Raw genomic sequence first — 19653 nt, forward strand, 5'->3', positions numbered from 1 at the left:
GGAATGAAACAGAAGCCTACATTTGCTTTCAGAAGAATGCAGTTATTAAGAATTTCTATCAGGTATTTTGAAAGCACAAATGACAGATGTCTAGCAGATTCATTCAATACATTCAAAAGGAAGCAGATACCCAGAATCATGGAAGCTGCTTTATGGCAGAATATTGGATTTAATCTCTAACCCACAAAAAATGGATCAGATTTGCAGTAGTCTTAAGAAATATCTGGTAAGTTTTGGTTTGGAGTGATAAATTGGCTGTAATGGGAAACCAAAATGTTGTTTTAATACTAAAAAAAAGGCTAGGTCACAGTGCGCTCTCCATAATTAGCATTGTCACTTTCTCTGGATCTCTAAATGATAAGTAATGTTAGTACCTGCCCTGCCTCTTGTGGTTGGGTAGATGAAAGTCCAGTAACTAAATACATTATGTTATATAAATACATTCAGTTATGTAAATCACATATTTACAACAGCAAGTACTACAGAGTCTACAATAAGTATCTGATACTTGCCTTGGATCATCCTTTTTTAAAAAATGTTCACCTGGCATTTTAAACCATGGCAGCCAGTTGCACATAGCATCACAAAATGGTATTTACTTCTATCACTGAGACACTGATTACATTATTTGGAATTAAGGACCACTTATTTGCAAAGTTCATATATTGCAAGTTATCTACAAACATACATGTCCCTGTCTGGCTATACACACAGCACTTGGCACACCATCTTATTTTAGAAAAATAGTGAAGAAAGAGTCGTAGAGAGAGCATCCTAGCAACCTCCAGCACGCCCACGCCTGTCCAAGGATGGACCCTGAGCCACTTTGCCACGACCAGCTCATGCCACTGCCTTGGTCATCACTGGGTAACTCCTGATCTACAGAGCCCAAGATCCAGCTTCAGTAGCATCAGGGTACGAGCCCCGGGACCTGAATCTTCTGCCCCACTTCAGGAGGATTCGTTTTCCCAATCCACGCATTCCGTGGCTCTCTACCCCAGGGTGGGCAGCACCCCTCCTGCTGCAAAGTGGCAGCGCTGGGCTGAGCACTCCCAGGCTCCAGAGAGGATGCCCCCCTGCTGGAGGGCTCGAGACGCTGCCGAGGCGGGCGCGCGGCAGCCGGATAAATTCTGGGCGGCGCGCCACCACACCGCCCTTTAGAACCGGAAGCCTCCCCTTTAATCCGAGGAGGACGAGGGGGAAGCAGAAAGACGAGCACAGGCGGGCTTTCGCGCGTCGGCAGAAGCGGCGGAGGTGCTTCCATTCCTCCTTCAGGTCGAGGAGTTGCTCCTCAGCTCTCCCTCCCCTTTAAGGCAGAGGCCACGAGAAAGCCGCGCTTTCTGACAGTTGCCAAAGGGGGCGGGGCGGAGAGAACCGAGAGGAGCCTCCCGCCCCGCTCGGCACGTTTGCTGCCTTCTTGGCAGGGCGAGCCGAGCCGAGCCGAGCCGAGCCGCAGCCCGGTGCCCGTCGGTCATCCGCCTCGTCAGAGGCCGGCTGGGCGGGAAAGCCTCAGACTGCTGCAGCCCGCTGCGGGGATGTGCCATTGCCATGGCGAGGAGGCTCTCTGCGGGGGCCTGGCTCAGGAAGCCCTACTACGGGCAGGTAAGCGGGCAGGTGGGTGCCCACGCGGGGCATGGGCTGAGGCGAGCAAGCCGGACTGGGCTGCGGCGGCGGCTGGGGCATTGCGGTTGCGAGCAGCCAGGCGTGGGCCACGGTGCCCTGAATGGGGCGTACGCAGGGGAAGCGAGGTGGGTAGGCGCTCAGAGAAGGGGGACGGAGGATGTGTACACTTCAGATTAACTGCGAGGGATCCTCTCTACCCGTTACTCAGCCAAGCAGCCCGAGCAGAAGAGTGCCGCCCCTCGGTTAGAAATCAGTGCCATCAGTTTCTCAGGACTTCCCCTTCCTTCCTCTCTTTTGGGGAGTCGGTCCCTTAAGAGCCTTCAAAGACTACAGGAAGAGCAGGTGACAGAATCATCGCTGTGTCCCTAACTAGGCCCAGCAAAAGCCATCACAAGCTGGTATTTTAGGGGCTTTTCGCTCGTTTTTTCCTCGCAACCCAGCGGTCCTTACTTCTCCCCACTCCCCTCGTTGCTTCCCAGTCCTGGCTCCAGCTGTGTTGGAGGGTTGTGATCTGGTGATGCCTCCTGCTAAAAGTCTTTCTACCTGATTATCTCTGTTGTTCAGTCAAGATTTTGCAGTGATTTAGCAAAGAATTTGTGTGCTTAATTTCCGGATTAAAAATTTCCAGGTGGAGAGTTGGGGAGAAATGCTGGCATCCTTATAATTTGAGGATACATTGTTTTGACAGGTTGTGTCCAGAGGTTAGTTGCAGGATAAGGCTAAAAAGCAACACAAAAAGGCCAAAAATGTCATTTGTAAAGTGCCAACCTTTTAGAAAGTGAAACAGAGAAAGAGGTAGTGAGTGCTGGTTGGGTTCCTGTTTATCTATTCCTATATTAGATAAAGGTTTAGTCATGAAGGCAATATATTTTATGTTCTTTGTGCTTTAACTTCACACTACTTTTTCCCACCATTTATCTTGCCTGTTACTCCACACTACATTATTAAAATGGTTAGAATGTTTAGATATTAGAACAAGAGTATGTCCGTCTTTGAGATACTTTTATCAAAATTACTGAATGTTACAGTTGAAAACAGCCTCGCTAATCATCTATAAAAATTCTGTGAATAGTTTAGAGACTTATACTTGTCAAAATTCTCTGTAGGCCTTTCCTGGAAGCATGAAAAAGGTAATTCCCAAAGTCTATTAAACTACAGTCAAAAGTTTCAGAAAATCACCCCAACCAGGATTGTTGCAACATGAACACAATTGTTCTTCTTCCCATCTTTGAAGCATCTAAAAAAACCTTCAGTGACTGTACTTACTTTGTTGTGTTCTAGTATTTTCTTGGTTTTTAAAAAAGTGTGGTAGAGAAACGGAGAGTTGATAGATTACTCAATTTGAATTCTTTTTATTTTATGGATCTTTCATATAGTTTAATTTTCTGGTGTAATTCCCTCTACAGTATTTTGTATACAGGTTAAAAGGTACTATGTACTTATATAGCAATTCTATATTTACATGTGGATAGAGAAGAAATAAATGGGGATATGTAAAAATAATGTAAAAAGCTCATGTAGTTGCTTCCAACAGGATATGAGGAAGGGCGGGTAAAATTTAAAAGAATTTTAGTAAAGTATGCTTCTTTAAAAAAAAAAATTCATATGAGATTAAACTTGCAGCGCTGGACAAAAGAGAAGTCATAGTCTCCCCATTCCACCCTAAAAATAAAGATGGGAAACATGTTCAGTCTTGTTTCTCTGTGTTATTTTTAAAACATATCTTTATTTAAAAAAAAATCAAAGACATTTACAAAGAAATTTAAATGGGCAACTATTTTTTAATAGAATGGATTCAGAAGACATTTGTACAACACGTCCCTTAAGAGGATGGCATGATTATATGCAAGGTCAATCAAATGTCCTTCTTAGTATAGTAACAAAATAACTTTAATACTGCTTTTGTATGTCCTAAAAATAAAGAGCATTAACAAATCTATATTCTGCTCTCGGCAAGAGCTATTTCTATATCGGATGCTTCCCAAGCAGATTCAGTTCACATATATTTGCACATGGTTTAAACATGTGCTTATACTTTTTCCACGCTTTGCATAAAGTTGCTTAGCATGAAATGGAATTGCATAATGGGTGTGTATGTTTAGACAAGAGGGAATATCTATGCAATTATAAAAAGGCTTATACACATACATTTTCAAATCATTTATGAAGTGGAATAACAGCCACTTTTAAAAAAGGAATAAGCTTGTTTTGATGAAGCATAATATAGTAGCTAATGATTATGGCTTTTGTTTCTTTACATCATGGCTTTTCACAGTATAAAATGCATCCTTTATTTTCATAGCCTTTCTTTAGTTTGGAAATCTACCATATCTGAATGTCTTCATCGTTCTTCCCTCTCCTAGTTTGTTCTCAAATCTTTGTGTCCTTGGAACAATTTCAAGCCTTTACTTCTCCTCCTCCACAAATACTTCTAAAAGCCCATTAATTCAATGAAGCATCATAGGAATCAGTCGTGATCATTTACATTTGTGCTCAAACTTGTAGTTGCTTATATTTCCATATTAAAATATTTTCATTTTAAATTTGATAATTTCATTTAGGACTATATTGACTATTTTCTATGGTAGAATATTCATATGTTCAGTCAGTACTTGAGACCCATTCTATATGACTTGAGATTGGCACACATATCCTGTATTTCTGTGTCAGTAATTTTGCAGCAGTTCCTCTGTAACTGAAGGCCTGGTGGTTTCCCACTGCCAGGACTTCTTGCCTTGCCACCATCTCCTTGTCTTCCACATTTAAGCTTTCCCTTCCCATGAAAATAATGGCTGCTAGCTGTCCATTTTAGCATTTCCCCACTGGCTCACTGGAAGGGGAGCTGACTAACTTAAGGTGGCAGAAAGTCAGGACACTTCAAGAGTATTGTGCAACAGCATTAAATTGATGCTTACAGTGGAAAGGGAGGGATTTATGAAGGTGATAGCTGGATGGAAGAGATCTAAGTTCTCATCTACTACATAGCCATTATGTGATTTACTAGCTTGTGGCTCAATATATTCTCTGAACCAACCACTGTGATGTATTTAACAAACCATGGTGAACAAAATTGACTTAATGAGAATAAAACATATTGGTGCAGCTTATTTGCAGTTGCTTAGTAAATAGAGATGGTAAAAACACGAATAATTATTTTAACTTTTTTTCTTAACTAGATAGTTATATAAAAATACTGTTAATTTGGGATTGACAACTGATATGTTCCCTTTTCAAAGTGAATTCGGTTATTGATTGTGAATAAACGTATATATCTATATCTGTCCTTCTGTATCTTTCTTCCTAGCAACAGGTACTGTTAACTGTATACCAGTAAATATTTCTCCAAATAGTAGATAGCTTTAAAAAAAAGATTATTATTTATACTTTAACATCTATATTGCAAGTTAACAAATTAGTTTTTGTAGGAGGCTGATGAAGTGGTGATCCCTATAAACTATGAGTAAGAATTTGAAATATGATAATTTGGAATGGGCACTAATTCTCTATTTGTTTCCTTTTTGGAATCAGATTCCTTCCTTACATAAATTGTAATTAAGTGACATGTTTCTCTGAGTTTAATTGCAGTTAATGCTCCTGCTATTATGTCTTATGTGCCCAACAGATTAGAAAGGGAGATAAACTTATGATTAATCAAGAGTATATGAGCAATAAACACTACTTCCTTTCTCTTCAAGGGAAGGATTATAAACATGAGAACTCTGACTATAAGCAAGAGTCAAAGTCTCAAAGCGGGGAATGATAGAGCAGTAAGGCAGCTGGCAGCTGCTGCTGTGCAGTAAGGAGGAGGAAAACATTTCTGGCAGCTGCGCAGTAAGGAAAAAAAATACCTCTGTAACTGTTCACTAAAAGTTCAGAAGTTGTACACCACCCCTGGGTGGAGAGTTAATATTATAATTAGCTTTAGTAATGAGTGTACAGTAGGGATGTGTCAAGAGAGAAGAAAGTGTGCAGATGCAGCTTGCAAGCCATGTGCAAAGGGTTAACAATGCGCATGAGCAAGAATCAGGGAGTAAATGATGTAAGGCAATTGAAAGTGATAAGGATGGCATATGCAGGTGTCTCTTTAGTATCTGTAAAAAGCGTAGATGTAGAGTAGAGGGCAATGCAAATGTATCTGTGGACTGAGAATTTCACACTCTGCGTAGCTTATCGCTTTGTGGCTGAAGGATGTACAGTTTATGACTCTGTTTTTCACTTGTTGCAAGAATGTATAAAAATTCTCTTAACTTGAAAGCTTTTGTGCCTGCTCTGGAAATTATTCCTGGGTACCTTACTCTGTGCAGAATAAATACTTTATTATCTCTACTCTGTGTTTATTGGGCAAAATTGCGTGCCAGGCTAGAACCCCCCAGAGTTCCTGGGACAACAACCATTCTCAAACAATCTAGATTTTAAATGTAATACTCTCTTCTAAAAATGTAGAAATCCACCAAGCCCAGTATTTCTTATTTATCAATACTAATTCATGAAATATTAACTTGAACATTAATTTTAGAATTACAGTTTGTCCTCTGTGTGACACATAAAGGATTATATATGATAAAATGCTTCTTAGAATTCCCCAAACAATGTGTTAAACCAGCATGTCCACTCCTAATATGATCTACTTGCTACCTCTACTCCTGGCAACCACCACAGAATTCTTGTCCTGGAGCTTCTCTCTTTCCTTTCAGAGATAATGCTAAAACATTTTATATCCAAATTTCAACCCTGTGTCTGTATGGGTTTTTTTTAGTGGTGGTGAGATAAAATTATGAGGTTCTGATTGCCCTTTTTTCCTTTATCACCCAGCAGCAAGGGAAGCTCATGTAACAGGAAGGTAGAGTGAAAAAAGTAATCAAAGCAAGTGGTATGCAACGAGAGACCATCAATTTACTTATTGGACTGCTTTAAACTTTCCTCTAGTCAAGAATATAGAAATACACTAGCTCAAGGCATGTACAACAATTTTTCTCATTCTGTCTCAGTCTGGTATTAGTATCAGTGTTCTATGACACTATTGAGATGTAACTTTTGCCAGAAATGATGCTACTTGAAATGCATCCGGCATGATGAATAACTAATTACCATGCAGTACGCATTACTTAGCGGAATATTGACCCTGTAAACCCCTTGTCAGGTGTCGTCATATGCTTTCTCATTCAGTGTTTTCTGGATCATTTCCAAAAGGATTAATGGCAAAAGAAGAGGGGTCTGAAGCAATTTTATTTTAATGTGGCAGATGTCACAAAATACTTGTTCTTTAAAGTACTTTGTCATGTCATAACTGCTTAAAGCTTTCAAAGGAGCTGATAACAATTTGTGTATTAGAACTATTTTGCAATTAAATAAATTTAACTTTACTGGATTAAGCACATGAAAGTGTCTCACTGCTAAAAACGAAGAAATTAATTTATTTAAGATCATACTAGTGGAAGCAATTTTATCTATGATTTTCCAGTATATCTCCTGATTATCCATTTTGAAGTAAGAGTTTCTAATCCAGTATGCTGTGGACACATGGATGACGTGATAGTTGCTGTGGGGAAAATATTATACCTGTCGTGAAAGAATTGTTCTAGCTATCAGTTTTTTAGAACAAATAAAGATGACTCTTTTAATTTTTAAACCTGTATGATCTGACTCCTAGTTATCTGCAAAAATTTAGACTCTCATAAATTCTTCCCACATAATCATCCCAGTTCTTGTAGGTTTCCTTTTTATCACAATTGAAGATTTCTATAGCAAGGATAGTGCTGTTTATAGTCTTCCTGCCCAAATCAGCCTTTCCATATTGTCAGATTGGTAGTGTGTTTTATTTTTTACAAATTGTTCTAATGTTTAGTAGTGGGTAATAAATATTTGAGGGCAGAGACCAGGAGACCAGGAGTTGTAGTCCCACATTAGGCACAAAGCCAACTGGGTGACTTTGGGCTGGTCACTCTCTCAGCCCTAGAAAGAAGGCAGTGGCAAACAACTTCCGAAAAACCTTGCCAAGAAAACTGCAGGGACCAGTCCAGGTAGTCACCAGGAGTCAAGACTGACTCAGAGGCACCAAAATCATCATCATCATCATCTTCCTCCTCCTCTGACATTTTTGTAAGTATGTAAAGCTTTTTATTGGGCTATTTTTTGTATTATCAAATTGTATTGGATTTTATGTTTGTGAGTCTCAGAAGTAAATACTGAAAAGTGGAATATAAATGTCCTGTAACAATGGCAGCTGTGAAATACTCTGCATTCTTAATAGTAAGACTAATTTCTGACTAGATTTTCAGGTAATCTATAGTAGCTACAATTGTATCACAATTATGATTTAAACTATAATTATACTGAGTATTTGTATATCTTATGTTAAAGGCTACTTTGAGTAGTTTCACTAACTTTCTAAGGCTGAGCAATACACATGCTTAAATTGTAGGTTGACGTGTACTTTTAGACTTGGAATTATTCAGCAACTTTTTTGCTCATTCAAGCATGCTGTAGATATTTAGTGTTCCAGATTACTGTTTTTGGCTATATATTGGTCTTTTCTGAGACAGGACTAGTGAGTTAATGTTGTGAAGTCAATACAGTATTTAAATACTCCTTTCCCAACAGAACTCATATCAATTTAAATATAACTTGTTTGATTGATGAGCATTATGATAAGAAATTCAGTCAATGTCTCTGTACGATCTGTTCTTTGAAGATAAATGTGTGTTTGACCCAAATAATCCCAGCATTCTATTCCTGACAATAGCCAGTCATATGCCTGTTAAATCTCATGGCCAAGGTGTAAAGGTGACAGTTTTGCTTATGTTAACTAGCTCAATTTATAATAATGAGACAATGGGCCCTTCCAAAACCTGCACCCATTGTCATAGCAATAATTTAAACTTTAAATACTTGCGACGTTAGAGGTGTATAAGTCAGGGGCATAAATGTGCGCATATTTTTTAATGCTGATGATGTCTGAGAATCCAAATGTTTGCAGCAAACTTTAAGACTGTATGATCCAATAGGTATGGACCTGAAATTTAATGTGAAATACAAAGGTAATTCTGTTTGACAGAAAAGGTGGAGTGTACAGTTCTAGGCTATACATAAATGAGAAAAAAATAGAACAAGCAGTGTATTTGTAAAAATGTTTATTAAAAATGGGAAAATGTACAAATAAATGTTAAGAACTGTACGTGCAGAAAGAAAGGTAGCGAGTAGTATGTGATATGTTGCAAGGAGTGAAGGTGTCTTGAAAGGAGCAAAATGGCTGAATGTAACAACATGCTTCTGCTCACTTTGTTATATGGAAGTGAAAGTGGAGTAGTATTTCAGGAGAAACAAAAAATAGTGGGAATAGATTATTTAAGAAGAATGTGTGCTAAAACAAAAAGAGGTAGATTAAAGAATAAATGGATGATGAATGAATGTAGATTGAATGCAAAAGTGAGTGACCAGTGTGGAAAAAGTATGTTCAAGAGGTTTGGTCGTATAGAGAGAATGAATGAGGTCTCAAGCACAAATCAAATATATAAAAATAAGAGTGAAAGAAGAAGAGGAAAGCAAACTTGCAGTTGGATGGAATTGATGAAATCCTTACGAAATATGAAAAGTTTAAAGAACAAAAATCACTGTATAAATCAGTGTTTGGACATGATGGAAACATGGATGGTTTGCAAGGATAGAAAGATATAGAGAGATATAATGTATGGCACTGAAAACTAGATTTACCTGTATCTCTTCTCCTGTTATGTTAGGACTTCATTTTATTTTGCTTATTATTTCTTGCTATTTGCACAATCTTTCTTACCCACTAGATAATACCATGATGGATAAATATATATGTAAATCTAGTTGCAAATAAGATACACAGATTTCAATGAAAATTAGTCTGTGTTTAAATGCTTAATGATTGGAAAAAATGGTTTCATGAAATTCCTGCAAAGCTTTTTTTTTAAATGATGCATATTATCTCTATATATGACAAAATAACTCCTGTTGAAAGACATTATTATAAGCAAATTGTATTGTGATCAGACTGCATCATTGCTCTTTAGTTTATTTATAGTTTCTCTTTTCCTTTCTGTATAATATTGCTTTGAAAAAGATACTCTAAAACAGAATTTGTAGAGTGAGGTGTTTATTTCTTTTCCTGCCTAATTAGTCTTTATAAAAATGCCCCTAAGGGCCATTAAGCTATTCCCTTGTCATATTGTAAGAAAAGTACTGATTGGACCCAGGAGGTGACTGATAAAGGAGTTAACTGTTCTAAAGATAAAATCTTCATCAAGTCAAGTTGCTGATGTCATGGATTTATGCAGAAATGGTTTGCCATTGTTGACTTCTGGGATATTTCTTTCAATTTTCCCAGTCTAGCCTACAGCCATGGTGTTCCCTGGTGATCTCCCTTCCATGTATTAACCAAGTCCAACCTTGATTTGTCTTTGTAAAAAAAAAAAATCAGAATAAAAACTTGATTAATTTTAGAGCTCAAAATCAATCAGATGCTGCCACTTGCTTGTTACATAAATGTCCAAAGACAATTAAGGAAGACAGCAGAGGAAAGGGAAGATGGAGGACAAAGGAAGACAAAAGGCATGTACTGGAGATGAGGACAAAGCAGATTTTGAAACTGAGACTTGCTGTGAAATCCACAGCAAAAGTTGATGCTTGAAAGGAGAAACATGTGAGATTTGCCCCGTTCGACAGAGAAACTCTCGTGACACGTGTGGTTCACAAAGAAGGTTTACTCATGCGTAACGTAGTAGTCACAAGCAAAGCCAGGACTGGCTTGGTACAATTGCATCACTTGTTATATTCCCCCCTTCCCGCGCTTTTTCCCGCCTCGTGATCGCGTTGCGGCTGTAGGCTATTAGGCCCCCCAATGTCCCCCCTGATCGTTCATGATGGCAGGGTCAGTCAGAGTCCATTGTCCTTGATTGCCAGTCCCCCTCCGGCTGGGTTGGCCCCTCCCTGCTACGTGCAGACCGCAGGTTCTGTGCTGCGTTGCGATCTTGTTTCGCTGCCCTGCGGCCCCGTTCCTTGCTTGCTCGCGCCGTTATCAGTTCGTAATTAAAAGCTTCCGCTGCGGTTTTCCTGTTTAGCTGGCCGCAGGTGACTCGTTAATTAGCGGCGCTTTCGGTTCCTCTTTTCCCCGCTAGCTACCGCCGGTGGATTCCGCGTGGTCTGGTTGCGAGCTTCCCTGCAGCCCCGTGCTTCCCTGAAACCTCGTGCTGACCGAACCTGACATGCCGCCCCCCTGACGACAACTCCCCCTCGGTCCTATTTCGGCTTCCGGGGTATTTACTGTAAAAGTCCCGCACTAGGTCCGGCGCCCTTATGTGGGTTTTACTCACCCATTCGCTGTGGGACTTGGGGAAATGTTTCCATTGCACTAGGAGCTGGGTCTGCCCCTTGTGCCTCCGGGCGTCCAGTATCCGGTTGATTTCGAAATGCTGCTCCCCCCCGACCATGATGGGTGGTGGTACTCCCTCCGCCTTGTGCCAGGCGTTCCCCGGCTGGTGCAACTTTAGCAGGCTGCAATGGAACACCGGGTGGATCTTCCCGAGGCTTTTCGGGAGCGTCAGCCTGACGGTCACCGGATTGATGATCTCCGAAATGGGGAACGGCCCCACAAACCTCGGGCTGAGTTTTTTCGATGCCTGGTGCGTCTTTAGGTTTTTGGTTGACAGATACACCTGGTCCCCCACTTTCCACTTTTCCTCGGGGAGCCTCTTGCGGTCCGCGTGCTTCTTGTAGTCGGCTTTGGCTCTTTGCAATGCCGCGTGCGCCGCTCGCCGGGTCTCGTCGATTTGGGCGAACCAGGCGTCCAGGGATCTGGGATTCCGGCTGAGGCAGCTCCGGCATGGGGACGAATTCTCTCCCGGTGGCTACTTTGAACGGAGAGAACCCGGTGCTCTTGTGGACGGCGTTGTTGTATGCCACCTCCGCGAATGGTAGTAGCTCCGCCCAATCGTCCTGTTGGTGCCCCACGTAGCAGCGCAGGTACTGTTCGAGCCCCCCGTTCAGGCGTTCCGTGGCTCCGTCCGTCTGCGGGTGCGCCGCGGAGGATAGGGCTTGTTTCGTCCCCACCCGCTTCAGGAACTCCCGCCAGAACCGCGCGATGAAGTTGCCGCCCCGATCGCTGACGATACGTCGAGGTGCGCCGTGGAGTCGGTAGACATGTTGCACGAACAGTTTCGCCAGCCCCTCGGCCGTGGGGACTCGCCGGCACGCTACAAAGTGCGCTTGTTTGGAGAATAAGTCCGTGACCACCCAAATGGCGGTCTTCCCCTTACTCTCCGGGAGCTCCACTATGAAGTCCATGGCGACCTCTTGCCAAGGGCCGTCGGGTTCCGCTACCGGCTGGAGTAGGCCTCTAGGTTTGCCTTTGGCTCCTTTCGCTGTTGCGCACCGGGCAACCCCCGAGTACGCCTCCACGTCCTTCCGGAGCGTGGGCCACCAAAACTGCCGCCGGATTAAGTGGAGTGTCTTTACGAAGCCGTAATGCCCCGCGCTCCGGCTGTCGTGGGCTCTCTCCATGACCTCCCGTCGGCAACCCTCGGGCACGTACAGCTTTCCTTCGTGCCACCACAACCCCTCTTGGCCGGTTAGCGCCTCTCGGTTCTGCTTGAGCCAACCGTCCCGCTCCGCTGCCTCCGCGAACCCTTGCCTTACTTCAGACGCCGCGTCCCGTCGCTCCCCCTTGGTCTGGCTTCGGGTCACCGCCCTTGCAGCCAGCCTGCTGGCGGGGATGACGGAGTCCACGATCTCCTCCCGTAGGCTGGCGTGCTGGGGCATGCGAGACAGTCCATCCGCTAAGAAGTTGCGCTTCCCGGGGATGTGTTTCAGTGTGAACCTGAACCTCCCGAAGTATTGGGACCACCGTGCCTGTTTGGGGGATAGCTTACGCGGGGTCTTCAGGGCCTCGAGGTTCTTATGGTCCGTCCACACCTCGAACGGTTCAGTTGCCCCCTCCAGTAGATGCCTCCACGTGGCCAGCGCCCACTTGACCGCTTACGCCTCTTTCTCCCACACCATCCACCTCCTCTCCGTCTCGGTGAATTTGCGGGAGGCGTAGGCGCACGGGTGGATGGCCCCCTCCGGGCTGGGTTGGAGCAGGACTGCTCCCGTTGCCACGTCTGATGCATCCACTTGGATTATAAACCGACGGTCTGGGTCGGGATGGCGCAGGATCGGCTCCGCGGTGAACCGCTGTTTTAGTTCCTCAAACGCCCCCTGGCATTCTGCAGTCCACGCGAGTTCCATGCTGGGCTTGGGGGGTTTCCCAGTGCCCTTGGTTTTTAGCAGGTCGGTTAGGGGAAGGGCGATTTGGGCGAAGTTCGGGATGAACTGACGATAGAAGTTCGCAAACCCTAGGAAGCTTTGGAGTTGCCTCCGGGTTCGCGGCGCTTCCCAGCCCAGGACATCCCTTACTTTCGCCGGGTCCATCTCAATTCCCCGGCTGGATATTCGGTAGCCGAGGTAGTCTAGTTGCTCTCGATGGAACTCGCATTTCGAGAGCTTTGCGTACAGCTGTGCCTTCAGCAGTCTCTGGAGCACCGTGCGCACCAGGCTCACGTGCTCCGCCAGGGTCTCGGTGTAGATGAGGATGTCGTCCAGGTAGACCAGGACGCCCCGGTAGAGTAGGTCGTGCAGCACCTCATTAATTAGCTGCATAAATACCCCCGGGGCCCCTTTTAATCCGAACGGCATCACGGAAAACTGGTAGCTTCCGAGCGGGGTGTTGAACGCCGTCTTCCACTCATCTTTTGCGCGGATCCTAACTCTGAAGTAGGCTTCGCGCAAGTCCAGTTTTGTGAACACCCTCCCCTTCGACAGATGCGACATCAAGTCCTTCATCAGGGGAGGGGGTATTTGTACTCCGTGCTGATTGCGTTCAGCCCCCGGTAGTCTACGCACATACGGAGCGAGCCGTCCTTCTTCTCCCGGAATAACACCGGGGCCGCTAATGGTGACTTCGCGGGTTGGATGAATCCCCGTGCTAGGTTCTTGTCTATGAACTCGCGCAGGGCTCCCATCTCCCTCCTCGACAGGGAGTACATTTTTGCTTAGGCAGGGTCGCTCCTGGCTCTAGCTCGATGGCGCAATCACTGGGCCGGTGTGGTGGGAGCTGGTCAGACTCCTTCTCCCGAACGCTGCCGCCAGGTCTCGATACTGCCTCGGGATTCCGCCGCCCGTCGGGGGTTCCCGGGTCCGGCCCCTCGCTTTGCGGTTGCCTCGCCAGTCGCCGCTGCCTCCCCTCGCCTCGGGATCGTGGCGGGTCTCCGGGGTCCCGGCGCTGCTGCTGCTGCTGTTGCTGTTGCCGCCCGGGTCTCGGGCCCCATCTGCTCTCGCCCCGTCTCCCGGTGTCCCGGACCCTCCGCTTGTCCGCCGGTGGTTGCGGCTGCCTCCGTCTCCACGGCTCGGTCCCCTCTGCTCTCGCCCCTCGCCGGTCTGTCGACCCCGAACCGCACTGCCTCCGCCGTCCAGTCGACTCGTGGGTTCCGCCGCCGCAGCCACGCCAAGCCGAGTACCACCGCGTAGTCGGCCACCGGGACCACCACGAACCTCAGTTCTTCCCGGTGACTCCCGATCGTCATCTGGACCGGCTCGGTGTAATACTGAGCTGGCCCCCCCCCTGCCAGCGTGCCATCTAACTGGCTGAATGAAATGGGCTCCCGGAGGCGCCTCAGCTGTAGCCCGAGCCCCGAGACCACCGCTGGGTGCATCAAGCAGTGGGTGCAGCCCGAGTCCAGTAGCGCCCGTAGCTGCGCCTCCCCTCCGGATCTCACCCCGGACGTGTATCCTCACCCGGAACGGTGGGCAGTCCTCGTCTCCTATTGGGTCCGCGCGCCTCGACTCCCCTGCTCGCACTGGGACGCCGTTCAGTGCGAGCGCGCCTCGTTTCCCGCCGGCTCCGAGTCCTCTCCGGAGGATGCTGTCTCCGGGGTCGACCACCCCCCGCGTCCTTTCTCGGTCACCGCCGCCACTGCCCCCTTCCGCGGTCGGTCACCGGTCCTTTTCCCGTTCGCACGCGGGGTTTTGACCTCGGGCCGTGGTGGGGCGCCTTCCCGCTCCGTCGGGCACTGCGCCGCTCGGTGGCCTCTGCCTCCGCATCGGAAACACAGATTCGGGGCTCTGGTCGCCTCTCGCCTCCCGGTGGACTGCCGTCGACCGCTCCGTCTCTCCTCGGGGTCCTCTCCCTCGGCCGGTCCCTCGTCTGGTCCCGTCGTCTTGTGCTCTGTTGGATCTGCCGCCACGCCGATTCCGCCGTTCCGGCCAGCCAGATCCAATCCTTCACTGTGGCCGGGTCGTCCCGCCCAGTGCCCGTTCCAGGATCTCTGGGTTGAGTCCCCTCTTAAAATACTTCACCTTCAGGGACTCCGGCCAGTCCGCGAGCTTCTCGGCCAACCTCCGGAACTCCAGGGCATATTCCGATACCGATTTGCCCCGCTGCCTGAATTGTAGGATGTCGTCCTCCGCCCGCTTGGCGCTCAATGTGTCCTCGAATCTGTCCCGGAGCGCCTGCATGAAGTCCGGGAAACTCCGTAGTTCCGCCGCGTTGGCATCGTACAGCCCGATCACCCAGCTGGCGGCTTGGCCATCTAGCAGCTCGGCCACGTAGGATACCCTGTCCTCGTCTCTAGCGAATAGGTGACCACCCCTCTGCATGAACCCCCTGACGTGCGTCAGAAAGTGCGGCAGCTGTTTGGGGTCCCCTGAGAACTTCCCAGTGATACCTCGAAGTCTCAGGGCGTCTGCCGCCCGTTGGTCCTCCGACCGGGGCGCCGTGGGTGGTGCCGGCGGGGGTGTCGGACCGCCCCCCTGTCGCTCGCCTCCTCGTTCACCGCCGGTGGCCACTCTCTGTAGTAGGGTCTGGAGCATCGCCTCCACGGCGTCTAGGCGTCGCTTGACTCTCTCCTCTAGTCGGGCGAATTTCTCGCTCCACTCACGGTTCCGGAACCCCGAACCCCGGGTCATCGTAACGCCCGAATCGTCTGGTCCTTGATTCACGCCCATCGACCACCGCTCGGATGGAGTGCGCCCGGCCCTGGCCGCTGCCCCGTCGCTCCCGGGCGGCTCCGACCGCCCTTCCGCGAGCCTGGATCCCTCGCGCTCCAGCTGACCCACGGATTCCTCGTCGCTGGTCATGCCTGTATTGAGAAAGAAAACGCTCCTCGGTGGTACCGGGTAGCGCTGACGGTGAGTCCTGGCTTTATGTGAGATTTGCCCCGTTCGACAGAGAAACTCTCGTGACACGTGTGGTTCACAAAGAAGGTTTACTCATGCGTAACGTAGTAGTCACAAGCAAAGCCAGGACTGGCTTGGTACAATTGCATCACTTGTTATATTCCCCCTTCCCGCGCTTTTTCCCGCCTCGTGATCGCGTTGCGGCTGTAGGCTATTAGGCCACCCAATGTCCCCCCTGATCGTTCATGATGGCAGGGTCGGTCAGAGTCCATTGTCCTTGATTGCCAGTCCCCCTCCGGCTGGGTTGGCCCCTCCCTGCTACGTGCAGACCGCAGGTTCTGTGCTGCGTTGCGATCTTGTTTCGCTGCCCTGCGGCCCCGTTCCTTGCTTGCTCGCGCCGTTATCAGTTCGTAATTAAAAGCTTCCGCTGCGGTTTTCCTGTTTAGCTGGCCGCAGGTGGCTCGTTAATTAGCGGCGCTTTCGGTTCCTCTTTTCCCCGCTAGCTACCGCCGGTGGATTCCGCGTGGTCTGGTTGCGAGCTTCCCTGCAGCCCCGTGCTTCCCTGAAACCTCGTGCTGACCGAACCTGACAAAACAAACCAAAGTAAAGAGAGTTGGGATTTGGGGGAGTTGGTCAGGCTAGCACACCTCAAGGAAGGAGAATATAGAAGAGCCAGAGCCCAGGAAAAAGCTCAGCAAGGTAATTGAACCGTTACATTGCTATATTTCCCATTTTTATATAAGGAAGGCTAGATTTTGAACCATCGAAAACGATTATCTACAAAAAGCTATAGGAGACAGCCTTCAGTTTATATGCCACTGCAGCTGACGAACTGATCTTTAAAAATACAAGCAGGAACTGGTGGAGAAGAAGATGCTTGGTCTTCTTGAACCCCCAAACTACCAACCCAATCAGATGGAAATACTGCTTGTGTTTTTAGAGGCTGTGCTGTTCTGACATTCTATGAAGTGTCAATTGAAGACTAATAAAGGAAAAGGTTGAATTGAAAACTATGTTTCCAATCTCTTTATGGTCACTTTTGTTTTAAGGTACTTTTCCCTAGGAAAAAAAAGTAACTTTGAATGATCTAAGCCAGGGGGCCTCAAACTTTTTAAACAGGGGGGCAGTTCACGGTCCCTCAGAATGTTTGGGGGCCGGACTATAGTTTGAAAAAAACATGAGGGTCCTTCCCGCGGAGTATGAGGAGAGGAGGAGAGCCGCTAGACCCGGCATACCTGTCATGTAGAATAGTCTGGCTCTGCGATCTCCCTCCTCGTGCATCGCCTGCAGCTCCCGACACAGCCCTGACACTTCCGCTTCTGACAGACAGCAGCAGCAGCCAATCAGGCAGGCGGGCCGGATAAATGACCCTGGTGGGCTGTATCCGGCCTACAGGCCATAGTTTGAGAACCCTTGATCTAAGCAGAGAAAATAGTATGTATTCTGGAGCAATAGACTAAATATAGCAATTTTGTTTTGCTCTTTATAATTGCTTATGGAAATGGAGGAATCATTGTAAGAGTCTGAACACACTGTTTAATTCAGCCATAATCTTTCAAGTATTAGAAATAATTTTGTCTCTTATTTAAAACAATATTTTTAGAATACAAGAAGAAATGTTTCTCTTCTTCCAAATCTGTCAAAAAGGTATAAGCAGTCCATACTAATAAACAGCCAAAAGAGAGTTGCGATGTGTGTATGGATATAGATGAAGCTATAAATCATAGTAATTGTGTAGACAGGGAGATAGAACATTCAATCTGTGGCCAAAAGAGTGCTCATTTTCTTTCTTACTTTCTTTAATGGAAAATAATGCAATTGGTTCACTCTCACTGCAAGAGGAAGAAAATGACAAATACCTTGACATGTACCAGATTGCGATCTCTTCCTGATATGTGAGAAGTGAACACTCCAGTTAATTTATCATGGATTATGGACAGTACATTTTATAGATTTGTAATATGAAAGGGAGAAAGCCAGTTTGGTGTGGTTAAGGGATCAGGCTAGAACCCTGGAGACTTTCTTAGGCAGGAAGTTGCTGGACCTTGGACCAGTCACTTTCTCTCAGCCCTAGGAAGGAGGCAATGGCAAACCACTTCTGAAAAATCTTGCCAAGAAAACTGCAAGTCCATGTAGTTGCCAGGAGTCAAAAAATTGACTTGAAGGCACCAAAAAAAAAAAGGGAACTGAATTTCTCTCTTCACAGATCATGCACAGATTAGGAACAAAAACTATACATTTACTTAGTACTGAATCATCTCTTTAGTGGTGCTTGATTTTGAACTATTATATCTCAAGGGTAAGAGAAAACCAGGTCTTTCTTTAAGTACTTCAATGCTGCGCCTCCTTGAATTAGACTCCTAATAGTATTGTTTGTAGATGGCTGCAGTTGCGCAACTTTGCCTGAGCATGGAAAGTAAGCATGGTCAAGCCTGATTAGTACCTGGATGAAAGATGATCCAAAAATTCCAGGGTTACAGGCTGGGTTGAAATGGAAAAAGGAGAAGGGGGCAATGGCAAACTACTTTTGTACTGTTGTAAAGAAAACTGCATGGTTTTAGTCATGTAAGTTACCAGGAGTAACCTCAAATTGATGGTGTCTGTAATATCTCTCTCTTCCTTAAAACAACAAAATATGGTTAGTGTAATCCCATTTGTAATACTACCTGTTTGTTGATGAAGTGGGGAGAAAATAACTTAGTAATGAAATTCTTATTTATTGGATATAATTAGTCTATATTTACCTTTATATCTATATAGAGGTAAAAGAAGAATGTGAAGTAAGCAACCTTTGTAATAATATGAGTTACCAGCAGGCTGTTTTTGGAAATGGAATCCTTTCTTCTCTAAATGGTCCTTGCTGTAGTACAGTAATAACCTAAGTACTTTGCTAATCTTTTATGAAAAACTATTTTGATTTACTATACAAGTTCGTTATCTTTTTGTTAATAAGCAGTGCATAGAAAATCAAGTGTATAGAACATGACATTTCTTATTAGCTATGAACAAACAATTCTAGAGAAGAATCTCTTTCTAATTGTTGCTTTCTAGATAGAGAATGGTTTAGCTATTTTGGCTTTGTGATACAAATAAGCCTGATCCTTTGTGTTACTTCTAAGCCTGAGAAACTACTTAAACTGAGAAGTATATCTAATTAAAAATGACTGTGTTAAATTTACTTAACACATTTGTACTTTGTCTTCTCCATTACTTAGCTTTGTGGTACAGAAGGTCCTCACTTCATGACTGTTCGTTTAACAACAGTTTGAAGTTATGATAAAGCGTGCTTTACGGCCTGTAAAGCACTTCCAGCCATCCTAAACATCGCGCCGCCACCCTCCGACCTTCACATGGCCACATTCCAGGTACTTGGCAACAAGCTTGCATTTACAACTGGTTGCCAAGTGCCCCACGATTATGTGATCACCATTTGCAATCTTCTCTGCCAGCTTCCCCAGAAAGTCAGTGGGGAAGCCAGCAGGGAAGGTTGCAAGTGGAGGGGACAGGAGTAACTGAGATCCTTCTGCGGGCAGCTGTATTGCTCTGTCTGCTTAATGACCCAGGTGTTCACTTAATGACTGCAACCAGGAGTGCCTGGATTGCAATTGTTGAGCAAAGCAGTCATTGGGCATCTCGCTTAATGACTGCTTCACTCAATGATTGAGATTCCGGTCCCAATTGTGGTCATTAAGCAAGGACTACCTGTAGAAGTTAATTGGAGAAGGTATGGATCAAAATCTCCAGTGTGACTGTGAAGCTGATACTAAGCAATCCTTGACAAATCAATCTATTTTTTTCATTGTGTGCTTTTAAGAACAGATAAATATCCAATATTTTGTACTCCATTCTGAAAAAGAA

General features: G+C 45.8%; 1 protein-coding gene across 3 annotated transcripts in view; it reads left to right on the forward strand.

Moving 5' to 3' along the window:
• Nucleotides 1–1393: 1393 nt before the first annotated feature.
• The window catches only part of DIPK1A (divergent protein kinase domain 1A), a 35759-nt gene continuing 17499 nt past the window's right edge, over nucleotides 1394–19653 (forward strand). Inside the window, exons 1-2 of one of the 3 annotated variants that reach the window (XM_088154515.1) lie at nucleotides 1394–1602; nucleotides 1832–1965. In XM_088154515.1, coding sequence (XP_088010641.1) covers nucleotides 1536–1602; nucleotides 1832–1965 — 201 coding nt within the window. In that variant the 5' untranslated portion in view covers nucleotides 1394–1535. Of the gene's footprint in view, nucleotides 1603–1831; nucleotides 1966–7663; nucleotides 7723–19653 lie in introns of those variants that run through there. The other 2 variants (XM_088154513.1, XM_088154514.1) reach the window with 2 other exon arrangements.

The sequence above is a fragment of the Python bivittatus genome, unplaced genomic scaffold, assembly GCF_059951505.1.
Source record: "Python bivittatus isolate LINGU-HERP-01145 unplaced genomic scaffold, Pbiv_v1 ctg000700_np1212, whole genome shotgun sequence".
Lineage (NCBI taxonomy): Eukaryota > Metazoa > Chordata > Lepidosauria > Squamata > Pythonidae > Python > Python bivittatus.